A 22,021-nucleotide genomic window follows, 5' to 3' on the forward strand; every position below is an offset into this window, starting at 1 on the left:
CTGTTAGGAACAGGGCCTCGCAGCAGGAGGTGAGTGGCGGGGGAAGGAGCATTACCGGCTGAGCTCCGCCTCCTTCAGATCAGCCTCGGCATTAGAGTCTCAAAGGAGCGCGAACCCTTTTGTGAAATGCGCATGCCAGGGATCTAGGTTGCGGGCTCCTTATGAGAGCATCTTAACTCATGCCTGATGATCTGAGGTGGAACAGTTTCATCCCCAACCCCCCCACCCCCACCCCCCTCCGTGGAAAAATTGTCTTACAGGAAACCAGTCCCTGGTGCCAATAAGTTTGGGAACCCGTTGTGCTGAACATTTCAGGTGGTCTCTCTGACTGGCCTCGTTCTGTGAAAGGAACTCAATGCGATTGAGGGGACTGGCCACCCTGGATGGTTACCAAATAAGCGCTGACAGCCTTAGCTCCCCCACGAAACCCATCACGGCAAGCTCCCCACCTCACCCCCTTTTCCCCCCTCTACCGCCAGCCCAGAGACTGAGCTGTCGGGTTTTGCTCCTCCACCCTGCCCGCCCCCTCCCAGCTGTCCTGGCGTCCGCAGACTGACAGATCTGAGTGTCCTTTGGAGGGAGCCGGGCAGATCTCCTCCCGGCCGCCGCCCACCCGCCACAGAGTCTGGAGGCCGAGTGCCGGGCCCGCAGAGGGCAGAGCGCAGCCAGCGCAGCAGGTGGCGGCGTCTACCCGCGCCTAGCTAGCCCCGGACGGCGCGAGGAAAGCGCCCTGCCCAACCCGAGACTGGCGGCCTCCCGGGGCTGGGCTCTGGAGAGAGCGCAGTGGCAGGAGTGGCCGCTGCCGAAGTCTCCCGGGCAGGGGGCAGGGCCAAAGGAGCTCGCGCTCTGGGCGCCGGGGAGACACTCCAGCCCCGGGGGACCCGCCGCCCAGCTCCCGAGGGTGCGGCAGCCTCTGGCCACTCAGCCGGGGCCGAGAGGGAGCTGCCGGGCGGGGAGGCGCCGCAGGCCCCCGGCGGGCAGGGCGGGGCAGGGCAAGACGGCCGCCTCCGCAAGTGCCACCCGGCCCACCGGGCCTCTCCCTTCTGCCTGGGACGTCAGCGGACGGGGCGCTCGCTGGCCGGGGCTGTATGGGGCTCCCGCGCGGGTCGTTCTTCTGGCTGCTGCTCCTGCTCACGGCTGCCTGCTCGGGGCTCCTCTTTGCCCTGTACTTCTCGGCGGTGCAGCGGTACCCGGGGCCAGCGGCCGGAGCCAGGTAGGGGCTGCCGAGCGCAGAGCGGGAGGGCGCAGGGGCGACCAGGGCGCGGGGAGGGTCCCCAGCCCAGGGCTCCCCGGCGGCCCGCAGCCCTCAGCCCAACCTCCGCGTGGACCCCTCTGGGGCAGCTCTCAGCGAGGACTCGGCCGCGGCCCTTTGGCGCCAGAACCCTCTCCCAGCCTCGACCTCGCGCTGCCGGGACCCCGCGGCCTTTGCCTGGGTCCAAGGAAGACCTCGCCCCTGTGCACTGGCGACCCGCCCCGGTGCCCCTTGTTGGTGAAGTCCTCCCCGGCCTGATAAGTACACTTTCTATTGTCGAAATCTGGCTGGGTCCCCGAAGCAGATAAAAACTTCCTTTTTTGTTGGGAACTCTCCCTCGGTAACGTCAGATTCTGCTTTTTGGGCAGGGGCCCAAGTCTCCGGTTTCCAACTTCGCGGGGACCCTCCGTCGGGCCGCGGCCAGTCGCCTTTCCCGCCCGCTGCGGTCTCTGTCCGCCCCGCGCCCGCTCCCTTCTCCCCGGCCTCCGCTCGCCGTGTCTGGATAAGCCCAGTGCGGGCGCGATCCGCGAAGAGGCGGGCGCCCGAGGGAAAGAGGGGTGACTCCTGGCTCCATCCGCGTTCTCCTCCCCGCGCCGCGTCCTGCGCTCCACTCCCTCCTCCTCCCTAGGCACTTTCCTGGGTGTCCCACGAGGAGAACCTGGGAGCCGGCCTCTAGCAGGTGGTGGTTCCGGTGACTGAAGAAGCCGCAAAACGATTTCGCTTAGGTTAAGAAAGGCGGACCAAGCCGTGTGAAGTCTGGGTTTGGGAGGAGGGAAGGGCCCGGCAGCCTCAGGGAGAGGCCTCCAGCCCCAGCCTTTCCCTTCCTGGAGCTTTTCCATCTGCGCACCCCCTACCAACCTTGCTGGGGGCCTAACGGGATGAAAACAAAATAAGTATCTGGTCTCCACAGATGTTGTCAAAGGATACACCAAAAGTTGCAGAAGAATGTGAAACAGCTTGCCAGTGATCAGGAATCCAGCACTCTTAGAACAAAGGGTGCTTGCCCCGCCACGGTGACTTAACTCCTGTAGTCCCAGCACTCTGGGAGGCGGAGGTGGGAGGATAGCTTGAGGCCAGGAATTCGAGGCTGTGAGCTGTGATTGCACTACTGCATTCCAGTCTGGTTGACAGAGTGAGACCCTGTCTCAAAAGAAAAGGAATCCTTGTCACTTTTATGTAAAGATGTTTAAAACACAAAGTATCTCAATGCAAAGAAATAATACATGTTTGATATAAGCCTGGGCAACATGGCGAAACCTCGTCTCTACCAAAAATACAAAACTTATCCGGGGATGGTGGTGCATGCCTGTGCTTCCATCTATCTATTCCGGGAGTCTGGGAGGTCGAGGCTGCAGTGAGCTGTGATCGCGCCACTGCACTCCAGCCTGGGCAATACAGCAAGGTCCTGTCTCCAAAAAAAAAAAAAAAGTTTGAGGTGATGGATATGCTAATTAGCTGGTTTGATTATTACACATTACATACACGTATTGAAATATCACACTGTGGCCGGGCGCGGTGGCTCACGCCTGTAATCTCAGCATTTTGGGAGGCTGAGGCAGGCGGGTCACGAGGTCAGGAGATCCAGACCATCCTGGCTAACACGGTGAAACCCCGTCTCTACTAAAAAATACAAAAAATTAGCTGGGCGTGGTGGCGGGCGCCTGCAGTCCCAGCTACTCGGGAGGCTGAGGCAGGAGAATGGCGTGAACCCGGGAGGTGGAGCTTGCAGTGAGCCAAGATCACGCCACTGCACTCCAGCCTGGTGACAGAGTGAGACTCCATCTCAAAAAAAAGAAAAGAAATATCACACTGTACCCTATACATATGTGCAAGTATGTGCCAATTAAAAATAATTTTACAAAAACGAAGAGACCTGATCTAGCAACTCAGCCCCACTCTGCATGTGACGTCCTGCCCCACCAACACCAAGGCCCTCTGGCTGCCCTGGACCACTGCCTATGGGGTAGCCCTGCTCCACAAGGAGCAGAAAAGAAAAAAAAAAAGGCCTTCACCAAATGTGGTTCCTCGACCTTGGACTTCTCAGCCTCCATAACTGTAAGAAATGAATTCCTTTTCTTATAAAAGTAATCTTTTGGGGACAGTCTCACTCTGTCATCCAGGCTGGAGTACAGTGGGTCTATCTTGGCTCACTGTAACCTCCACCTCCTGAGCTAAAATGATTCTCCCACCTCAGCCTCCCAAGTAATACATTATCTTCTTTTTTTTTTTTTTTTTTTTTTTGGGACAGAGTCTCCCTCTGTCGCCCAGGCTGGAGTGCAGTGGCCCCATCTGGGCTCACTGCAAGCTCTGCCTCCCGGGTTCATGCCATTCTCCTACCTCAGCCTCCCGAGTAGCTGGGTCTACAGGCGCCCGCCACCACGCCCAGCTGATTTTTTGTATGTTTTAGTACAGACAGGTTTTCACCATGTTAGCCAGGATGGTCTCAATCTCCTGACCTCGTGATCCGTCTACCTGGGCCTCCCAAAGTGCTGGGATTATAGGCGTGAGCCACCGCGCCCAGCCCCGAGTAATACATTTTTTAAAAAACACAAATTAAAATTGTTTCAGGGTATCTAACAGACTTTAAGTATGAAGTTTACTATACTTCTATTATAATGCAACAATGCTTTTTTTAAAAAAAGATCTTTCCTCTTTTCAAAATGTAGTATGACTCAAGCACCTGGCCCTTTCCTGCTGTTTCTCTGTATTTGCACTGTAGCTTAAACCCCAGTGCGGGGCAGGTCAGGACTCAGCCTTGCTGTGGGAGGTGGATATTTAGTCTGGGAGAGAGTGGGAGGTGGATGGCGTTCTGGGCAGAGCCGGCAGGCCACATGAGCTTCCCCAGCTAGGGACTGCAAACGGACATGCCTGGCTACAGGGGACAGTCCAGGAAGATGGGCAGCTGGGACAGGGTCTACAGAGCCCAAGGAGAGGGCTCTTTAGTGCAGATTAGAGTGGAGCCCAGTCTGGGCATTTCCTCATGGCAGAATCTGGATCAGTGGGTCCCCACATGGGCATTTCTATTAAAAGTTGTTGTTGTTGTTTAATAGGAGAGTGAGAATCAACATAGGGCTGCCAGTTACTATCCACTGTCAACGTTATGTTTTTAAAAAGAGAACATTTTAGGGCTAAGTATTAAGAATATGAAGCCCGGGCACGGTGGCTCGTGCCTATAATCCTAGCACTTTGGGAGGCTGAGGCAGGCAGATTGCTTGAGCCCAGGAGTTTGAGACCAGACTGAGCAACATGGCAAAACCCCGTTTCTACTAAAAATACCAATAAAATAAAAAAAAAAATAGCCAGGCATGGTGACACATGCTTGTAAGCCACAGCTACTTGGGGGACTGAGATGGGAGGATCGCTTGAGCCCAGGAGGTCAAGGCTGTAGTGAGCCAAGATCCTGCCACTGCACTCCAGGCTGAGTGACAAAGTGAGACCCTGTCTCAAAAAAAAAAAAAAAAAAAAAGGCTGGGCACGGTGGCTCACGCTTGTAACCCCAGTACTTTGGGAGGCCGAGGCGGGTGGATCACAAGGTCAAGAGATCAAGACCATCCTGGCCAACATGGTGAAACTCGTCTCTACTAAAAATACAAAACTTAGCTGGGCATGGTGGCATGCGCCTGTAGTCCCAGCTACTTGGGAAGCTGAGGCAGGAGAATCGCTTGAACCCAGGAGGTAGAGGTTGCAGTGAGCCAAGATGCAACACTGTACTACTCCAGCCTGGTGACAGAGCGAGACTCCGTCTTAAAAAAATAAAAATAAAAAACAGAATATGATCTAAGTTGTGAGTAAAATTAGCTTTCTGAAAAATGCAGCACATGGTCTGTATATCTCCTCAGGCTGGTAAAACCTCCCAGAAGGGCATGTGCAGGCTGGTCCCCTTCCTACGCCCTCCCAGGTGTCCCAGGCACTTGGATTCCTGAGAGGGAGGGGCTGGAAGGATCAGTAGGAGCGGGGCTGGGAGAAGTGGCTGAGCACCAGGGATACTCTGAAGTCACACCAGGCCTCCCTGAGGGTGGGGAGTTCAGGGCAGCAAAACTGAACTTGGGGGTTCCCCATCATCTCCTTTACAGCTCTACCCCTGCCCCCCACCCGTCTCAACTCTGCCCTGTTCCGCAGCTCCTCCGTCAGGCTCTCCAGCCTGGCTGCACAGCAGAATCACCTGGTTGGGGTGGGAGGGTAGGTACTGGACTCACCAATGCCCTCCCCCGACCCCAGAACAATCAGATCAGAATCTCAGGATTTCGGGGCTGAGCAATGGGGTTTTTCAAGCCTCCCTGGGGGTTCTCACAGGCAACCTAGGCTGAGCACCACTGTCCTAGTTCCTTTCCAGAGGGGGTCATATTGTGCTTATGAGCAGGAACTATGGGATTATGTGGGCAGACAAGTGGACAGTCCAAGGGGGCAAGGGAGGGATGGGGGAAGGGATCAACTCTGCTCTTTCTGGGCCGTCCCTCCAGGGTCTTATAGGAAACCTGGAAACCAAAGGGAGGCAGATCCTGGGTTCCCTTGTGGCTCAGGCATCTCAGCACCTAGAAGCAGGTAACAAGAGACCTTTGTTTCTCTTGCAAGCTGCCAACCCAGAGTCCCCTCCACCTGTGGCTGCTGGGGTGAAGGGAGGGGTCTGAGAGAAGCCTGGCCACCTTTTGAAAGGGTAAGGACCCCTGTTCCTTCCTTTATGTTTTCCTTCTGCCCTGATTCAGGGGCCACCTAGCGCCTGGGAATTGGGCATTGGGAGGGGATAGTAACACTATCCCCTTACTGCCCTCTAGAAGGGACACTAATAATAGAGGCTGACACAGCAAGATCCTTTCTCTTCCTCCTTTAGGAGGTAAAAATAATATTTAGAGAACACGTTTTTCTTTTATTTTCTTTTTGAGACAAACTTTCACTCTTTTTTTTTTTTTTGAGACGGAGTCTCACTCTGTCGCCCAGGTTGGAGTGCAGTGGTGCGATCTCCCCTTACTACAAGTTCCACCTCCCAGGTTCACGCCATTCTCCTGCCTCAGCCTCCCAAGTAGTCTGGGCCTCAGCCTCCCGAGTAGCTGGGACTACAGGCACCCGCTGCCACACCTGGCTAATTTTTTTGTATTTTTAGTAGAGATGGGGTTTCACCGTGTTAGCCAGGATGGTCTCGATCTCCTGAACTTGTGATCCACCCGCCTAGGCCTCCCAAAGTGCTGGGATTACAGACGTGAGCCACCACACCCGGCCAGGAGTTTCACTCTTTCACCCAGGCTGGAATGCAGTGGTGTGATCTCGGCTCACCATAACCTCCACCTTCCAGTTTCAAGTGATTCTCCTTCCTCAGCTTCCCAAGTAGCTGGGATTACAGGCATGTGCCAACATGCCAGCTAATTTTTGTATTTTTAGTAGAGATGGGGTTTCACCATGTTGGCCAGGTTGGTCTCGAACTCCTGACCTCGTGATCCACCCGCCTCGGTCTCCCAGAGTACTGGGATTACAGGCATGAGCCACCGTGCCTGGCCACCTAGAGGACACTTTTTATATGTGCTAACATACACTCTCTGTTTGAACCCTCCTAACAATCAAAGGAGCTCAATATGATTATCCCTATTGTATAAATGCAGAGACTGAGGTTCTGAGAAGTTCAGCAACTGCCCAAGATCACACAGCAGCCAAGTGGTGGAGACAGGTTGCAAACCCAGGAAGTGAGGTTTCAGAGCTGTCTTAGTCTGTTTTGTGCTGCTATCACAGAACACCTGAGTTGGATCATTTACAAAAAACAGAGAGTCACCTCTTATGGTTCTGGAGGCTGGGAAGTCCCAGGTCATGGGGTCTGTGTCTGGAGAGGGCCTTCTTGCTGCATCCTCATAGATGGAAGGCAGAAAGGCAAGAGAGCACGTATGCTCCAGAGAAGAGAGGCTGGATTCATCCTTGTATCAGGAACCCACTCCACAATAACTAACCCACTCTTGCAATAACCAAATTAATCCATTCATGAAGGCAGAGCCCAAGTGACCTAATCACCTCTTAAAGGTCTCATCTCTCAACACTGTTGCATTGGGGATTCAGTTTCCAACACATAAACTTTGGGGGACTCATTCAAACCATAGCAAGAGCCATAACCTTAACCAGGATTGTACTTCAGGAGTGGTGGGCGTGACCCACACAAAGGGGAAGGAAGGCCCAGTCATCTCAGACCTAATGCCTGCCTCTGGGGCCCTGTCAGGGAGATCCTTCAGATGGTCACAGTTCCAGGTGGCTGGCAATCTTTTCTATTTTCATATATTTTAAGCCACCATCTCACTATTCCTGTAAACTCCACATTTCTGCCACTTGCTGAGGGACGCCTTGATCTCTGAGTTAACACAGTGAGGCAAAACATAAGAAAGTGACAGTATCCTGTGTGCCTAAAGAGGAAGACATGGCAAGAATAAGAGCACAGAGCTGGGCGCAGTGGCTTACGCCTGTAATCCCAGCACTTTGGAAGGCCAAGGTGGGCAGATCACCTGAAGTCGGGAGTTCAAGACCAGCCTGACCAACATGGAAAAACCCCATCTCTACTAAAAATACAAAATTAGCTGGGTGTGGTGGCGCATGCCTGTAATCCCAGCTACTCAGGAGGCTGAGGCAGGAGAATCACTTGAACCCAGGAGGCAGAGGTTGCAGTGAGCCGAGATTGCACCACTGTACTCCAGCCTGAGTGACAAGAGCAAAACTCCCTCTCAAAAAAAAAGAATAAGAGTACAGAAGTGAAAAAATCAAAAGAACAAACTTTTTTTTTTTTTTTTGGAGACAAGGTCTCACCGTCACCTAGGCTGGAGTACAGTGGCACAATCACGTTCACTGCAGCCTTGACCCCTGGTCTCAAACAATCTTCCTGCCTCAGCCTCCTGAGTAGCTGGGACTACAGGTGCCTGCCACCATGCCCAGCTAATTTTTTTAATTTGGTAAACATGAGGTCTCGCTATGTTGCCCAGGTTGGTCTCCAACCCCTGGTCCCAAGCGATCCTCCCACCTCAGCCTCCCAAAGCACTGGGATTACAGATGTGAGCCACCACAATGGGCACAGACAGACTTTGTCCGCCCCTAGAGCTAAGGGGGTCAGTCAGTCCAAAAGCTTCCAAGGGGTAGGTCAGAGCTGCTGACCCCTGCTTTTTTCTGCTTTTTCCCCCAGGGACACCACATCATTTGAAGCATTCTTTCAATCCAAGGCATCGAATTCTTGGACAGGAAAGGTAGGTAGAGTGGTCGACTACCCTGTGGCAGTTTTGAGCACCCTCAAATTAGTGGGGAGGAGGGAAGAAGAGCAAACGAGAACACTCTCATGAGATTGCTGGGCAGGAGCTCTTTGGAATGCCCTAAGTTACAGCTGAGCATCCGTCCCTTCAGGGCCTCTCAGACCTGACCAATAGGGTTTCTTGTGGCCCAACAGCAGAGAAGGATGAATAAATATGTACTCATGGGGTGTAGCCAGCTGAACAGTTCTTCGGAGTCCTAAGATTGTATCTTAAATAGTCCTGTGAATTTTATATTCTACTCCTCAAAATATCTACTTCCTATAAAAGTCACATTTAAACTGCTCACCCTGGAGCAAACTCCAAGCTCTGAAAAGATGCCCTTGCTTGCCCAGAAGGTTTGAGAAGCTTCAGGGCCCTGCCTCATAACCATAAGTAACAGACAGCATTAATTTTGGGACTTTACCTGCATTCTCTCACGGAAGCCTCGCAGCAACCCTAGAATGTGGCCCTTACAAATGAGCAAAATGAGGCACCAAGAAGTTAAGTACCCCGCTTAGGTAGTAAGAGGTAGTCCTGGAGTTTGAGCCTCTTGTCTAGAACCTGGCTCAGAACCATTGCGCGATACAGCCTCCCCAACCCAATCCCACTCCACCCCACCCTGGCTCCATGTGCTGCCGATAAGCAGGATGATGACTGTGTTGTTCTGGATTAATACAGGCTTAAGAGGTGTTTTCCATGCCCAAGAGACTAAAATGGGACATGCTGACTGGGGCCTCCAGGAGAAAGATTTCACTGCATGCTAGAGCTTAGCAACAGCCAAGCTGTTCAGAGACACAGCAAGTAGCCCGGGCAGGTGATGGGGGCCCTGTCTTAACAGAGGCCGCTGGACGTGGTGGCTCACACCTGTAATCCCAGCACTTTGGGGGGCCGAGGTGGGCAGATTGCCTGAGTTCAGGAGTTCGAGACCAGCCTGGGCAACACAGTGAAACCCCGTCTCTACTAAAATACAAAAAATTAGCCAGGCATGGTGGCAGGCTCCTGTAATCCCAGCTACTTGGGAGACTGAGGCAGAATTGCTTGAACCCAGGAGACGGAGGTTGCAGTGAGCTGAGATCGTGCCACTGCACTCCACCGTGAGTGACACAGCAAGACTCCATCTCCAAAAAAAAAAAAAAATACAGAGGCCAATGGACACTTGGCCGGCAGGCTGAAGAGGGGCCTTGAGCACCTTAGGAGTGCTTGGATCAGGTCATCTTCAAGCTTCCTAAACTCTTTTCCACCTTGAGCCTTGAGCTGTTCGATGCTAATTGACATATGTCCCCACCTGGTCTAAAACAAAGGGTTTGAGGTGGCTTTTGGACACATATAAGAAGGCAAAAACGGCCAGGCACAGTGGCTCATGCCTGTAATCCCAGCACTTTTGGGAGGCCGAGGTGGGTGGATCACCTGAGATCAGGAGTTCGAGACCAGCCTGGTCAATATGGTGAAACCCTGTCTCTACAAAAAATACAAAAAATTAGCCAGGCATGGTGGCAGCCGCCTGTAATCCCAGCTACTTGGGAGGCTAAGGCAGGAGAATCGCTTGAACCTGGGAGGTGGAGGTTGCAGTGAGCTGAGATCATGCCATTGTACTGCAGCCTGGGCAACAAGAGCGAAACTCTGTCTCAAAAAAAAAAAAAAGAAAAGAAAAAAAAGAATTTGTTAATTTGTTCCAACAAGATTGACATATTAGGAAACAATCTGAGCATCACATACATTTTGCATTTTTTTTTTTTTTTTTTTTTTGAGGTGGAGTTTCGCTCTTGTTGCCCAGGCTGGAGTGCAATGGCGCCATCTTGGCTCACTGCAACCTCCGCCTCCCACGTTCAAGCAATTCTTGTGCCTCAGCCCCCCAAGTAGCTGGAATTACAGGCATGTGCCACCACGCCAGGCTAATTTTGTATTTTTAGTACAGACGGGGTTTCACCACGTTGCTCAGGCTGGTCTCAAACCCCTGAACTTAGGTGATCCACCCACCTCTGCTTCCCAAAGTGCTGGGATTATAGGCATGAGCCACCGTGCCCGGCCTGGATTTTCTTTTGAGTGGTTTTGTCAGTGAAAACTCTAGGTTAACATAGAAACCACACCCAACTCAGCAGAGCCATGTAGGAATACACAAAAAGTACACACATGCGCACCTGAAATCTCCATCAGCTTCACCGAGTGTGTTATGGGTTCACCTGCCCTAGTGAGTCTGGTGGCACAATTCCCTCCGATTTCAGACAACTTCTTTCCACCATTTCACAATATCACACAAACTGCCCCCTTCCGACACCCACTTCCACATCAATCTCAAGTATTCTTTAACCACGGGACATCAGTAAAACTGTGCTTCTGTCTTTCTTCGATTTGTATCTTTGGTTTTATGCATTCCTGACAGCGTTTCAGTGTTATGTCACTCATCCCATTTTCTCATAGGCCCGTGGTTTTTTGTTTTGCTATTGTTGTTTTGTTTTTGAGATGGGGTCTCACTCTGTTGCCCAGGCTGGAGTGCAGTCTCAGTAGCTCACTGCAGCCTCAATCTCCAAGGTTCAAGCAATCCTCCCACCTCAGCTTCCCAAGTAGCTGGGACCACAGGTCTGGGCCACCATGCCTGGCTAATGAAAAAACATTTTTTTGCAGACGTGGGGTCTTGTTATGTTGACCAAGCTAATCTGGAAACTCCTGGCCTCAAGTTATCCTCCCGCCTTGACCTCCCAAAGCGCTGGCATTAGAGGGGTGAGCCCCCATGCCCAGCTGCCCCATGGTCATGATTGCATAGCTTTGCAGAGCATGGTGATATTTAGCCACTCATAAGTTGCATTATAGCAGAAATTACTGTACAGCTATTTCCTGCTTTGTCTTTTGATCAAACCAATGGCTTAACAAAGAGCCCCATTCAGGAGTAATAGAAGGCCCACCCAGGCCATGGACTGTGTGCGATTCTGAACTTGTGGGGTCACGGGCAGACAAGGCTGGGGCCCGTTTCCTGACCTCACCCTCCCTCAAGGCCCACAAATACAGAGGTGCTGTGTTCCTTCCCCATGGCTGCTGGAACAAATGATCACAGCCTGGGGGGCTTCGATCCACAGAAATTGAATCATCACAGTTCTGGAGCCCAGAAGCCCAGAATCAAGGTGCTGGCAGGGCCACGCTCCCTCCGAAGGCTCGAAGAAAGCCTCCCCTGCCTTTCCCCAGCTCTAGCGGCTCCACTGCTCTTTGGCTTGTGGTGCATCGCACAGATCCCTGCTTCATCATCACCCGGCCTCTTTCTGCGGATGCTAGTTAGGGCCTGACCTCACCCTATATGACCTCCTCCTAACTAATTCCATCTCCAAAGACCGTAGTTCCAACTAAGGTCACATTCCAAGGCTCTGGGTAATGAATTTTGGGGGGACACTTCCACTCCCTAAAGGCACCACTGGAAAGAAAGACTATCACGGATCTTCCTGGCAGCCTGTTCACACACAAATTATACAGCGAGTACCAGTAGGGTTAGGGTTTTGCATCCAGGGTGACAGCCTCAGCTCAGCCCAGGCTGAAACTACTCCACCAAAGGGCAGGCAGGTCAGACCCATGCATCAGAAAACGCCCCAGAGTTTGCTCAAGCGTGAGATGAAGGAGTGTGAGGCCAGAACCACCAGGCCAAGGGGACATGGCCTCTGGGAGAGGAAGAGCTAGGCAGGCTAAATCCAGAAAGTTCCCAGACCCCCTAGCTGCCAGCTCAGTTCAAAAATGCAAGGATGGGCCGGGCGCGGTGGCTCACGCCTGTAATCCCAGCACTTTGGGAGGCCGAGGCGGGTGGATCACGAGGTCAGGAGATCAAGACCACCCTGGCTAACATGGTGAAACCATCTCTACTAAAAATACAAAAAATTAGCCGGGCGTGGTGGTGGGTGCCTGTAGACCCAGCTACTCAGGAGGCTGAGGCAGGAGAATGGCGTGAACCCAGGAGACGGAGCTTGCAGTGAGCCGAGATGGAGCCACTGCACTCCAGCCTGGGCAACAGAGCGAGACTCTGTCTCAAAAAAAGAAAAAAAAAATGCAAGGATGACCCCAATCTGGAGGGGACAGGGCAGGCCTTCCCTCACAACTCGCAACTCCCCTGCAGGGTCTGCAGGGCCCCACCCACCCCAGCCCCCACCTAACGGGGCTCAGCCCTCACCTTCTCACCCACAGGGCCAGGCCTGCCAACACCTGCTTCACCTGGCCATTCAGCAGCACCCCCACTTCCGTGGTCTGTTCAATCTCTCCATTCCAGTGCTGCTGTGGGGGGACCTCTTCACCCCAGCGCTCTGGGACCGCCTGAGCCAACACAAAGCCCCGTATGGCTGGCGGGGGCTCTCATACCAAGGTAACCCACGCCCGCTGTCTCTCACCTGCCTTCTGCCTCAGCTTCCTGCTCTTTGCCCTGAGGTAGGCCAGGCCTCTCTGCCCTCATAGCACTGGTGATGCCAGGTCTCCCTGTCCCCCTCTCTCCTCCCAGAAGCCCCAGCTCTGCAACTCCTGCCTCACCTCCCTCCTCCATCCAAGCACCCAGGGGTCAGTGAGAGTCGTGGGGCTGCCCCCGCCAGTGGGCCTCACCATCCTGGGGCCTCCCTGGCAAGAAAGGCTGCAGCGTCCAATGGTGGCCAAGGACAGAGGCTGTGGGGCCTCAAACCACCTCACTCACGGTTGCTGCTGCAGGAACCCCCACACTGCAGGCCCAGAGCCCCCTCTGCATTATACCTGCACCCAAACCCCCACAGGCCTCCGGTTCTTTTCTTTTGCAATATACAGTCTTTTTTATTTTTGAGACGGAGTCTCGCTCTGTCACTCAGGCTGGAGTGCAGTGGCACAATCTCAGCTCACTACAACCTCCGCCTCCCGGGTTCAAGTGATTCTTGTGCCTCAGCCTCCCAAGTAGCTGGGATTAGGCACGCACCACCACGCCTGGCTAATTTTTGTATTTTTAATAGAGACATGGTTTCACCATGTTGCCCAGGCTGGTCTCGAACTCCTGGCCTCAAGTGATTCGCCCACCTCACCCTTCCAAAGTTCTGGTATTACAGGTGTGAGCCACCGTGCCCAGCCCAGTCTTTTTTATGCCCTGAGCTCACTTCTCTAGCACTAGTCTTAAGAAGATAAGTTATTCAAGTTCTTAAGACAAGTGAAGGCCGCCAAGCCCCCTCTTCCACTGTCAGCTTTTCAATTCTCCCCCCACAGACATCTCCTTCCCCTCCCACCCTCTGTGCTTCTTGGGAGGGGCTAGGGTCAGGCCTCAGGGGAGATGGGGCACCAGAACCAGCCTAGGGAAGGCCCCAGGTGCCCCCGATGCCAGCCCTCCTCATGGCTGCTCCCCATCTGCACCCACAGTCGTCGCCTCCACCCTGAGCCTTCTGAACGGCTCAGAGAGTGCCAAGCTGTTTGCCCCGCCCAGGGACACCCCTCCAAAGTGTATCCGGTGTGCCGTGGTGGGCAACGGAGGCATTCTGAATGGGTCCCGCCAGGGTCCCAACATCGATGCCCATGACTATGTATTCAGGTATGAGGGGTAGGGGCTGGGGAGGGGCGGGAGGGAGAGTTGCCTGGAGGGTGTGGGTGTCTCCCCCAGGGGCAGTGGGCTATGGCAGCAGTGGCCTGGGCGGCTCAGCAGTTGTGACCAGCACACGGGCATGGACAAGGCAAAAACAAACAGGCCCTGAGGACGGAGCATGGGTGCCCATGCAGGGGACCCAGGAGGAAGCAGCCACCAGGGCCAGCTCTACCCACTCACAGGGCGTCACCCCTTGAGGTCTGGAGGAGTGGGGGTCTGGTTGACAACTGGGCACTGGTATTGCCATGGGCAGAAGGAGTGGTTGTACAGAGGCAGGGGGATAGGCCAGGCAGAGCCGTGGAGATGGAAGCAGAACAGACGGCCTGGTGTAACCGCAGACACTGACGGGCCTCTGTGCCGACCAGACTCAATGGAGCTGTGATCAAAGGCTTCGAGCGCGATGTGGGCACCAAGACTTCCTTCTATGGTTTCACTGTGAACACGATGAAGAACTCCCTCGTCTCCTACTGGAACCTGGGTTTCACCTCCGTGCCACAAGGACAGGTGAGGCCTCTGGCGGGCATGCCATTGTGGTTGACAATGGCACCATTGTTCCTGGAGTCCCCTCAGTGGGGGCCATAGGGCTCACACACCCTGGTCCAGTGGATGCTGAGGGGGTGCCAGGACTCTGGATGCAAGATACAGCCACTGAAGGTGAGGGGGGATCTGGTCCCAGACTCCCTGCTGATTCAGGCGTCACAGGACTCCTCTGCAGCATGGGATGCGAATGGCCAGCATTTACCCAACGCTTGTGACTTGCCAGGCACTTTACAGAGACTGTGCAACCCATGGTTTTACTGGTGCGGGGATAAAAGCCTGGTGCCTTTCATTCAGTGAGTCAGCGGTAGGGTCAGGATTTGAACCCAGAGTACCCCCCACCTTGAGAGCTGGCATTCTTTGGGGAGCTCAGACTCCCAGGGGAAGGGGATTTATGGAGTTCCTCCTCCCAGCATGTTACAGGGCACACACACGGTCACCACAGCAGCCCTTGAGTGGGACCCGTGTACCCATTTCCAGATGACAAAGCAGGGATGCTGAGAGGTTCAGGAACATGTCCAAGGTCACTCAGCTGGAACCATCTAGATCTAGGACCCTGTGACCCCACCGCTGGGGTTGTTTCCATTTCCCCACACTGGCCCCTGGAAGAATGATGTGTGGCCTCTTGAAATCTCACAATAGCCCTGTGTGGGAAATTGAGGGTCAGAGACACTGAGGGACGTGTCCCAGGTGGCAGCCACTGCATGTGAGCCAGCATCTGGCCCTACCTGCTGGCCTCCAGGTTCCTCCACCCACACCCAAAGGCCGTAACTCAAAGCTTCCCTCCTCAGGGGCTGTGGGTGCCACAGCCACAGGGTTAGGGGATCTCAGGAAAAGGGGATCTGCAGTGCCGGAGGAAGCTGAGTTGGGTTTCTAGAAGCTTCCTCCCCTGACCAGGGGCTTAAGGAGTGTCCTACCATAGTGTCTACGCCACACTGAGTCCTCACACTAGAACCTCTCTTCTGTGAAGTGGAACAAAATAGAGCAGCTTTAGACTTTTGTTTTGTTTTGAGACGGAGTCTCACTCTGTCACCCAGGCTGGAGTGCAATGGTGCAATCTGAGCTCACTGCAACGTCTGCCTCCTGGGTTCAAGCGATTCTCCTGCCTCAGCCTCTCAAGAAGCTGGGATTACAGGCACGCACCACCACGCCTGGCTAATTTTTGTATTTTTAGTGGAGATGGGGTTTCACCATGTTGGCCAGGCTGGTCTTGAACTCCTGACCTCAAATGATCCGTCTGCCTCGGCCACCCAAAGTGTTGGGATTATAGGCGTGAGCCACCGTGCCCGGCCTTAGTTTCAGCGTAGCCACAGTACATGTACGAGTTATCTATTACTGTGTAACAAATGACCTCAAAACTTGGTAGCTTTAAACAATGAATACTGACTATCTTGTGGTTTCAATGGGGCAGGAATTTGGGGGGAGCTTAGTGGGAGGTTTTGGCTCAGGTGCAGATGATGGGCTGCATCATCTGAGAGACCCAAAAGCTTGACCGGAGCTGACATCAAGATGGCGTCTCACAGGCCCTTGCCACTTGGGCCCCCTGTAGGCTATTTGAATGTCGTCACGACATGGCAGCTAACTTCATCCAGAGTGAGTGATCTGAGAACGTCAAGGAAGCCACAGTGCCTTCTATGACCTAGTCTCTAAGCCACACACCATCACTTTCCCCTCACGACATGGCAGCTAACTTCATCCAGAGTGAGTGATCTGAGAACGTCAAGGAAGCCACAGTGCCTTTTATGACCTAGTCTCTAAGCCACACACCATCACTTTCCTCTTTATCAGAAAAATCCTGTGCATGAGTCGCTAAGTCCAGCCCATGCTCCAGGGGATGGCAATTGGGTGCCACCTCCTGAAGGAGCATTAGAGGATTTGTGGACCTACACTGAAACCAGTACAGCACCTCTGGGTGGGAATGAAAGGTATTTAAGGGAAATTCTCCAGTCGGCTCAGGGGGCAAGGTTGGGTGGAGGGCTGTCCACACTGAGGAGCTAAACATGTCCTGGTTCCCCTCCGGGCTCATTGTCTCTATTCTGACAGGACCTGCAGTATATCTTCATCCCCTCAGACACCCGCGACTATGTGATGCTGAGATCGGCCATTCTGGGCGTGCCTGTCCCTGAGGGCCTAGATAAAGGGGACAGGTGAGCAGCCAGGCCGTGGTGGTGTGGGGCGTGGCAGAGGGGCAAGGGACACTGTGGTCATCTCCTTTTTGCTCCCAGGGCCCATCATGGGGTAAGAGGAGGTGGGTGAAGGGCAGCAAGAAAAGCCCTAAGAATTCAATCATCCCCAATTATTCACATAACAGCACTGGGAAATTCTACTTTTTGTCTACCCCTGGAAAGCCCAGGTGACCCTCCGGGTTCCCAGTAGCCCTCTGGGGGCAGTGGGCTGGGGGTGGGAGAGGCAGCTCTTCTGAATGGGGTGAGCAGGTCTGGCTTCTCGGCTTCGGGCTGCACTCTCCCTGCCCAGCCCAGCCGCCAGCGGCTCCGGGTCACAGACTGGGCTGGGTCTGCTGTCCCACTGAGCACACTGTGCTGGAAACGAGAGTTGGGGCCAGTCTGGGCCACTCCCCCTGCTGGGCATCCTTCCCAGGGTCATGCCCATGAAACAGGAGAGCAGACTCGAGGCCCAGCGTCCTGAGAGGCGGAAACAACGGGCCCTTTGTCTTCTTTCCCATCTTCCTGCACAGCAGGCCTGGGTGCAGCTCTCTTGAGCCATGACCTCATCTGAACCTCCTCCCGGGGGTTCTGAGACAATTTCTTGTCCCTGAGATCAGGTCCCTAAAAATCGACGCCACTGCTGTGGCCCAGACAACCAGCCCTCCTATCTCGGCGTCTCGCTGAGGACATCTTCCCCACCCCCCAGAGAGCGGCTTTACAGGTGGTCCTTATGGGTTAAGGGCTCTAAAGCCAGGCCCACCCCACACCCCCCCTTGGTGATACCCAACAATTGCTTCCACTGCTGGTCTGAGCTGGGCTTTGTGACACGCTGGGCTTGGGCCCTTGGGGGCTGCCTCAGAGACATCAGGTGGACCTAAGCCTCCCCAACACCAATGAGCTCCCCTTCCCACACCCCTAATCCATCCCCTACCCAGTCTCCCTCCCAGTCCCGTTCCAACAACATTGTCACCCCTCCAGGCCAGCAGCCTGCCCCTTCCCCCTCCCCCACTCGGGGCTCTTCCTCCCGGCCCCCCTCCCACCCTCCCACCCCAAATGCCTCACAGCCCTCTTCCCGGACTTCGTCCCTGAACCCCAGTCCTCAGGTCCAACACGTGCCCCGCGGGGCTGCCCAAACCCTCACCCCACCCACCTCCAAATCTCCCTCCCAGTCTGGTTTCAAATCCCTCTCTCGAAACCCTTCCCTAACCCCCGCTGTGCCCCCCAAGTCCTCCTTCTACAGCCCTGCCACCTCATCTTCCTATATCGGGCCAATTCAGAACATCCCGTCCTGTATCACCCCCTATGTGCCCCGCTTTCTGAAGGAGCCCCCCTTTTTCCAGCCCCCCACAGCACCACTTCCCCAAAACCCATGCTTTGCCTGTCCCTCTCCCTGCCCTGCCCGGAAGCCCCCACCCCCTCCTGACTCACTCTACTTACCTCTCCTTCCCCCGCCCCCCAACCACCCCCAGTCTAACTGCCCCTTCCCAACTCCCCCCGGTCTGTTCACGCCCCCCTCCTCTCTCTCCTACACCCCGCCCGTGGAGGTGCTGGTGAGCGGGAAGCCGCATGTGGTCCCCACCGTACTGCCTGCCACCTTCTACACCCCCTTCTCCCGCTACTACACCCAGCCCCGCTCCTACCGCTCAGGGTATCGCGGCTACTCCGGCGCCCTGACCCTCCCCTCCATCTCCCCCTTGCAATACGACGGCTCTGGGCGCTCTGTCCACTTCTATCATGGGTCCTAGGCCGCACACCTATTTTGGACCAGAAGCCTCTGCCAGCAAATTCAAGCTGCTACATCCGGACTTCATCAGCTACCTGACAGAAAGGTATGGAGTGGGGTGCCTGAAGAACAGCGTCCCCTTCCTTCCCCCTTTTACACACCCACCCCACATCCAGTCAGTGCCCTCGCACGAGCCCCACGCACTGACCGATAACCAGAGCTCCACTGTCCCGAGTGCTGTGTGCGAAGCACTGTCACTTCATTTACTGTTTTATTTAGCACCTTGATAGAGGGAGGGTGATGTATGTCAGTCACCAGGAAATGGACAGGAAACTCAGGATAACTCAAGGAGGTTGATACAAAGGCACAGACTGGGAGTTGGGGCCATAAGGTGCACAGCAGCAGCGGCGCCATCAGCAGCAGGGCATCAGAACCTTCAGGCCCAAACACAGCCAACATAAGGTGCCAGAAGGAACCCGGGGACCAGCCTCAACCCCCTTCCCTCCCTCCTGCCAGGGGTTCTCAATGTGGATGTGCATATGGTCCTCATTTGGGGTTGTCACAAGGGTGGTGGGGGCAAGTGCCATCAGTGGGTAGAGGCCAGGGATGCTGCTGAACATCACAAGAAGCACCTGGCCCCAAGTGTCAATAGCACTGAGACTGAGAAACCCTGCTGTGGACCAGAGGCTCGAATCCCAGGGCAGGGAGCAGTTGGAGAGGGATGTGTGGATCTGGGGAGGCAAATGAAGCCCCTCTAGTCCCGTGCTACAGAGGAAGACAGGCTCTGAGAGGTCAGGTGATCGGCCTGGCACAGCTCGATGTGAACTCGGGCCTGAGGGCAGAGCCCGTGGTCACAGCCTGGCCTCACTCTTGGACTGTGTGGGTCCAGTCACAGGGTCTGAGCTCCCTGTCCCTCACACGTGATTCCTACTTAATCAAGATGTGGAGTAGAGAGAAACTGCAGTCTCAGGCTAAATAAACAGGCCACCTATGCCCTTGGCAGTGTGGTTACTTAGTAGCTTGGGGTGAAAACAAGCTGTTGCCAAAAGGGGGAACCTGTGGTTCCTTTCTCACCACCCCCTCCCCCAACCTTACCTAAGGTCTCAAAGATCTTTGTATTTAGTCCACTTGGACCAAATAAAGAACTGATTGGAGTAGAAGGCCCTCAGTTTTTGAAGTTTTCCCACCTATTTGAATGTGTAGTTGTGAAGTGTGATGATAGCCATCAAGCTAGTGAGCTGAAACGTCTCTTTTTGCTTCCAGGTTCTTGAAATCAAAGTTGATTAACACAAATTTTGGAGACCTATATATGCCTAGTACTGGGGCTCTCATGCTGCTGACAGCTTTACATACCTGTGACCAGGTAAGAGGCCTTCTCTTCCAGAAGCCCATGCCGGCAGAACACAGGATAACAGAACCCAACAGGATCCCCTGATATCCCTTACCTCGGAGCTGGGACTCTTGGCCTCTGTTCGTGGAATCCCCAGTTCCAAGAGTGCTGCTGGTACTGTTCACTTCCTTGCCTACAACCCAGGGGCCTTTGAAGGACAGGTCCTGGGCCAGCCTTGCCTTGGCTCCTGACACCTGCCCCAGGCTTCCTTCTTTCACTCTTCTCCAAGGCAGCCACTCAATATGGTATTTAAGGCTCAAATCATCAAACTGCCCTTGTGAAAGCCAAAGTCCTCAACATACTGGGCCAAATAGGGACATTCTTTTATGGGGACATCCTAGAGCTGGGGTAGGGCAGCAGGTTTAGCCTCCCACATGCAACTACTTTGAAATCACTGTTAAGAGTCATTCCTGATGGGATATGACCCACGTGAAGCTCGTGGAGGCAGGGGCCAAGCAGCAGCTTTCAAGGAGAGGCCGTGACCCACGCTAAAGCTGGTATGGAGAGCTGGGGGCCAAATGCCTCTCCACGACTCACACCTAAATCTTTTCCCTCTTTTTTGAGACAGGGTCTCAACTCTGTCACCCAGGCTTAAGTGCAGTGGTGTGATGATCCTCCTGCCTCAGCTTCCCAAGTAGCTGGGTAGCTGGGATCACAGGCATGTACTGCCATGCCCGGCTTTTTTTTTTTTTTTTACTTTTTGTAGAGACAGGGTCTCACCATGTTGCCCAGGCTGGTCTCAAACTTCCAAGCTCAAGTGATCCTCCCACCTCAGCTTCCCAGTGTTGGGGTTACAGGCGTGAGCCACCACACAGGGCCTTTTCCTATTCTGAGGCAGGAGTGTCTTGACTGCAGTCCCCAGTTAGGATGGAGAGAGTAGTAATGGGCTTTTGCCTCCACCCTCGAGTTCCAAATCCAGCTCTGGCAATCACCAGCTATGCCAAGTGGGGACACAGTGAGTCACCCCTGAATCCATCTCCCCACTTGCTAAGTGGGAATAAGCCCTAGACCATTATCCTCACCTCAGCAGAGGGACACCTTTCTAAACTCATGTCACTTCACCCAAGTGTCTGTACACACTAGACGCTCAACAAATACTAATCCAATGACTGTCCTTGCCCAGGTCAGTGCCTATGGATTCATCACAAGCAACTACTGGAAATTTTCCGACCACTATTTCGAACGAAAAATGAAGCCATTGATATTCTATGCAAACCACGATCTGTCCCTGGAAGCTGCCCTGTGGAGGGACCTGCACAAGGCTGGCATCCTTCAGCTGTACCAGCGCTGACCCCAAGGCACTGAGCCCTTTGCTTCTTCAAGAGTTGCGGCCCTGATCCTCTCAAGTGGCCAAAAGCTTTTTTAACTTTTCAATCTTCACCTTCCCTTCTTGCCAACAGAGGGCACTGGGGTGAATTCAAGATTTTCATCGAGGTCTGTTCAATGTAGGACACCCCAGCTTGTCCTTGGCTCATCCAAGAACTCTTCTGTATCTAAAACAATACATCTCAATCTTGGCCAAGGGAAAATGGACTGCTTTGCTGGATTGGCACTGAGCAACTTTAGGAAATGTTGGTGGAGTGTTCAGCAAGATCAGACAGCAGTCCAGGTCAAAGGCAAACACAAACGCTCCAGCCCAAATCCTCCTGGTGGCACATCCTACCCGAGAGGCTAAAGTGATTCAAGGACTCCAGGACACCTCTTAAGAGCCTTTCTAAGAACATGATAGGCTTACTTCTGCTCCATAATAAAGTGGGAGAAAAAAGCCAGAATATAACTTAAGACTAGATAACTGCATAGATGATGGACCATTTTTTTTTTTTTGGCTGGGTAGAGAAGTCATATAAAACGCAGGCTGTTTAGCATGGAGATGACTCTCAGAACACTGGGAGGGTCTGGCACTTGATGGGGGTTAGTTGCTTGGCAGCCTGCCTGCCACCGAGGGAAGTCCCATTAGAGATGTATCACCACCTTGTCACCAACAGGATGATGTCACCAGGTAATAAACCTTCATCCTCATATCATGGCGTCAGTAAATTTGAACTCGGCTGACGGTAGTTTCCCAATTCTATTGTAAGTGGTTTAAAGTTAAGTCTCATCCAAACAAGTTATCACACAGCACTTAACCAAGCCCTGGGATTTACTGTCTTGATGAC

General features: G+C 53.9%; 1 protein-coding gene across 2 annotated transcripts; it reads left to right on the top strand.

Annotated features, from left to right (window-relative positions):
• The first annotated feature begins 985 nt into the window (after positions 1 to 985).
• ST6GALNAC2 (ST6 N-acetylgalactosaminide alpha-2,6-sialyltransferase 2) lies at positions 986 to 21,886 on the top strand. Of its 2 annotated transcripts, XM_004040902.5 has the most exons (9): positions 995 to 1,213; positions 8,394 to 8,454; positions 12,655 to 12,829; positions 13,831 to 13,999; positions 14,416 to 14,554; positions 16,631 to 16,734; positions 18,498 to 18,581; positions 19,739 to 19,838; positions 20,989 to 21,886. In XM_004040902.5, exons 1-9 carry the CDS (start codon positions 1,089 to 1,091, stop codon positions 21,154 to 21,156), a joined length of 1,125 nt encoding a protein of 374 aa, XP_004040950.1. In that variant the 5' UTR covers positions 995 to 1,088; the 3' UTR covers positions 21,157 to 21,886. The 2 variants fall into 2 exon arrangements, with proteins under 2 accessions (XP_055244826.1, XP_004040950.1); XM_055388851.2 differs by lacking the exon at positions 20,989 to 21,886 and having other exon boundaries at positions 986 to 1,213; positions 18,400 to 18,581; positions 19,739 to 19,843.
• Positions 21,887 to 22,021: the final 135 nt, after the last annotated feature.

Source organism: Gorilla gorilla, chromosome 4 (genome assembly GCF_029281585.2).
Source record: "Gorilla gorilla gorilla isolate KB3781 chromosome 4, NHGRI_mGorGor1-v2.1_pri, whole genome shotgun sequence".
Classification (NCBI taxonomy): domain Eukaryota; kingdom Metazoa; phylum Chordata; class Mammalia; order Primates; family Hominidae; genus Gorilla; species Gorilla gorilla.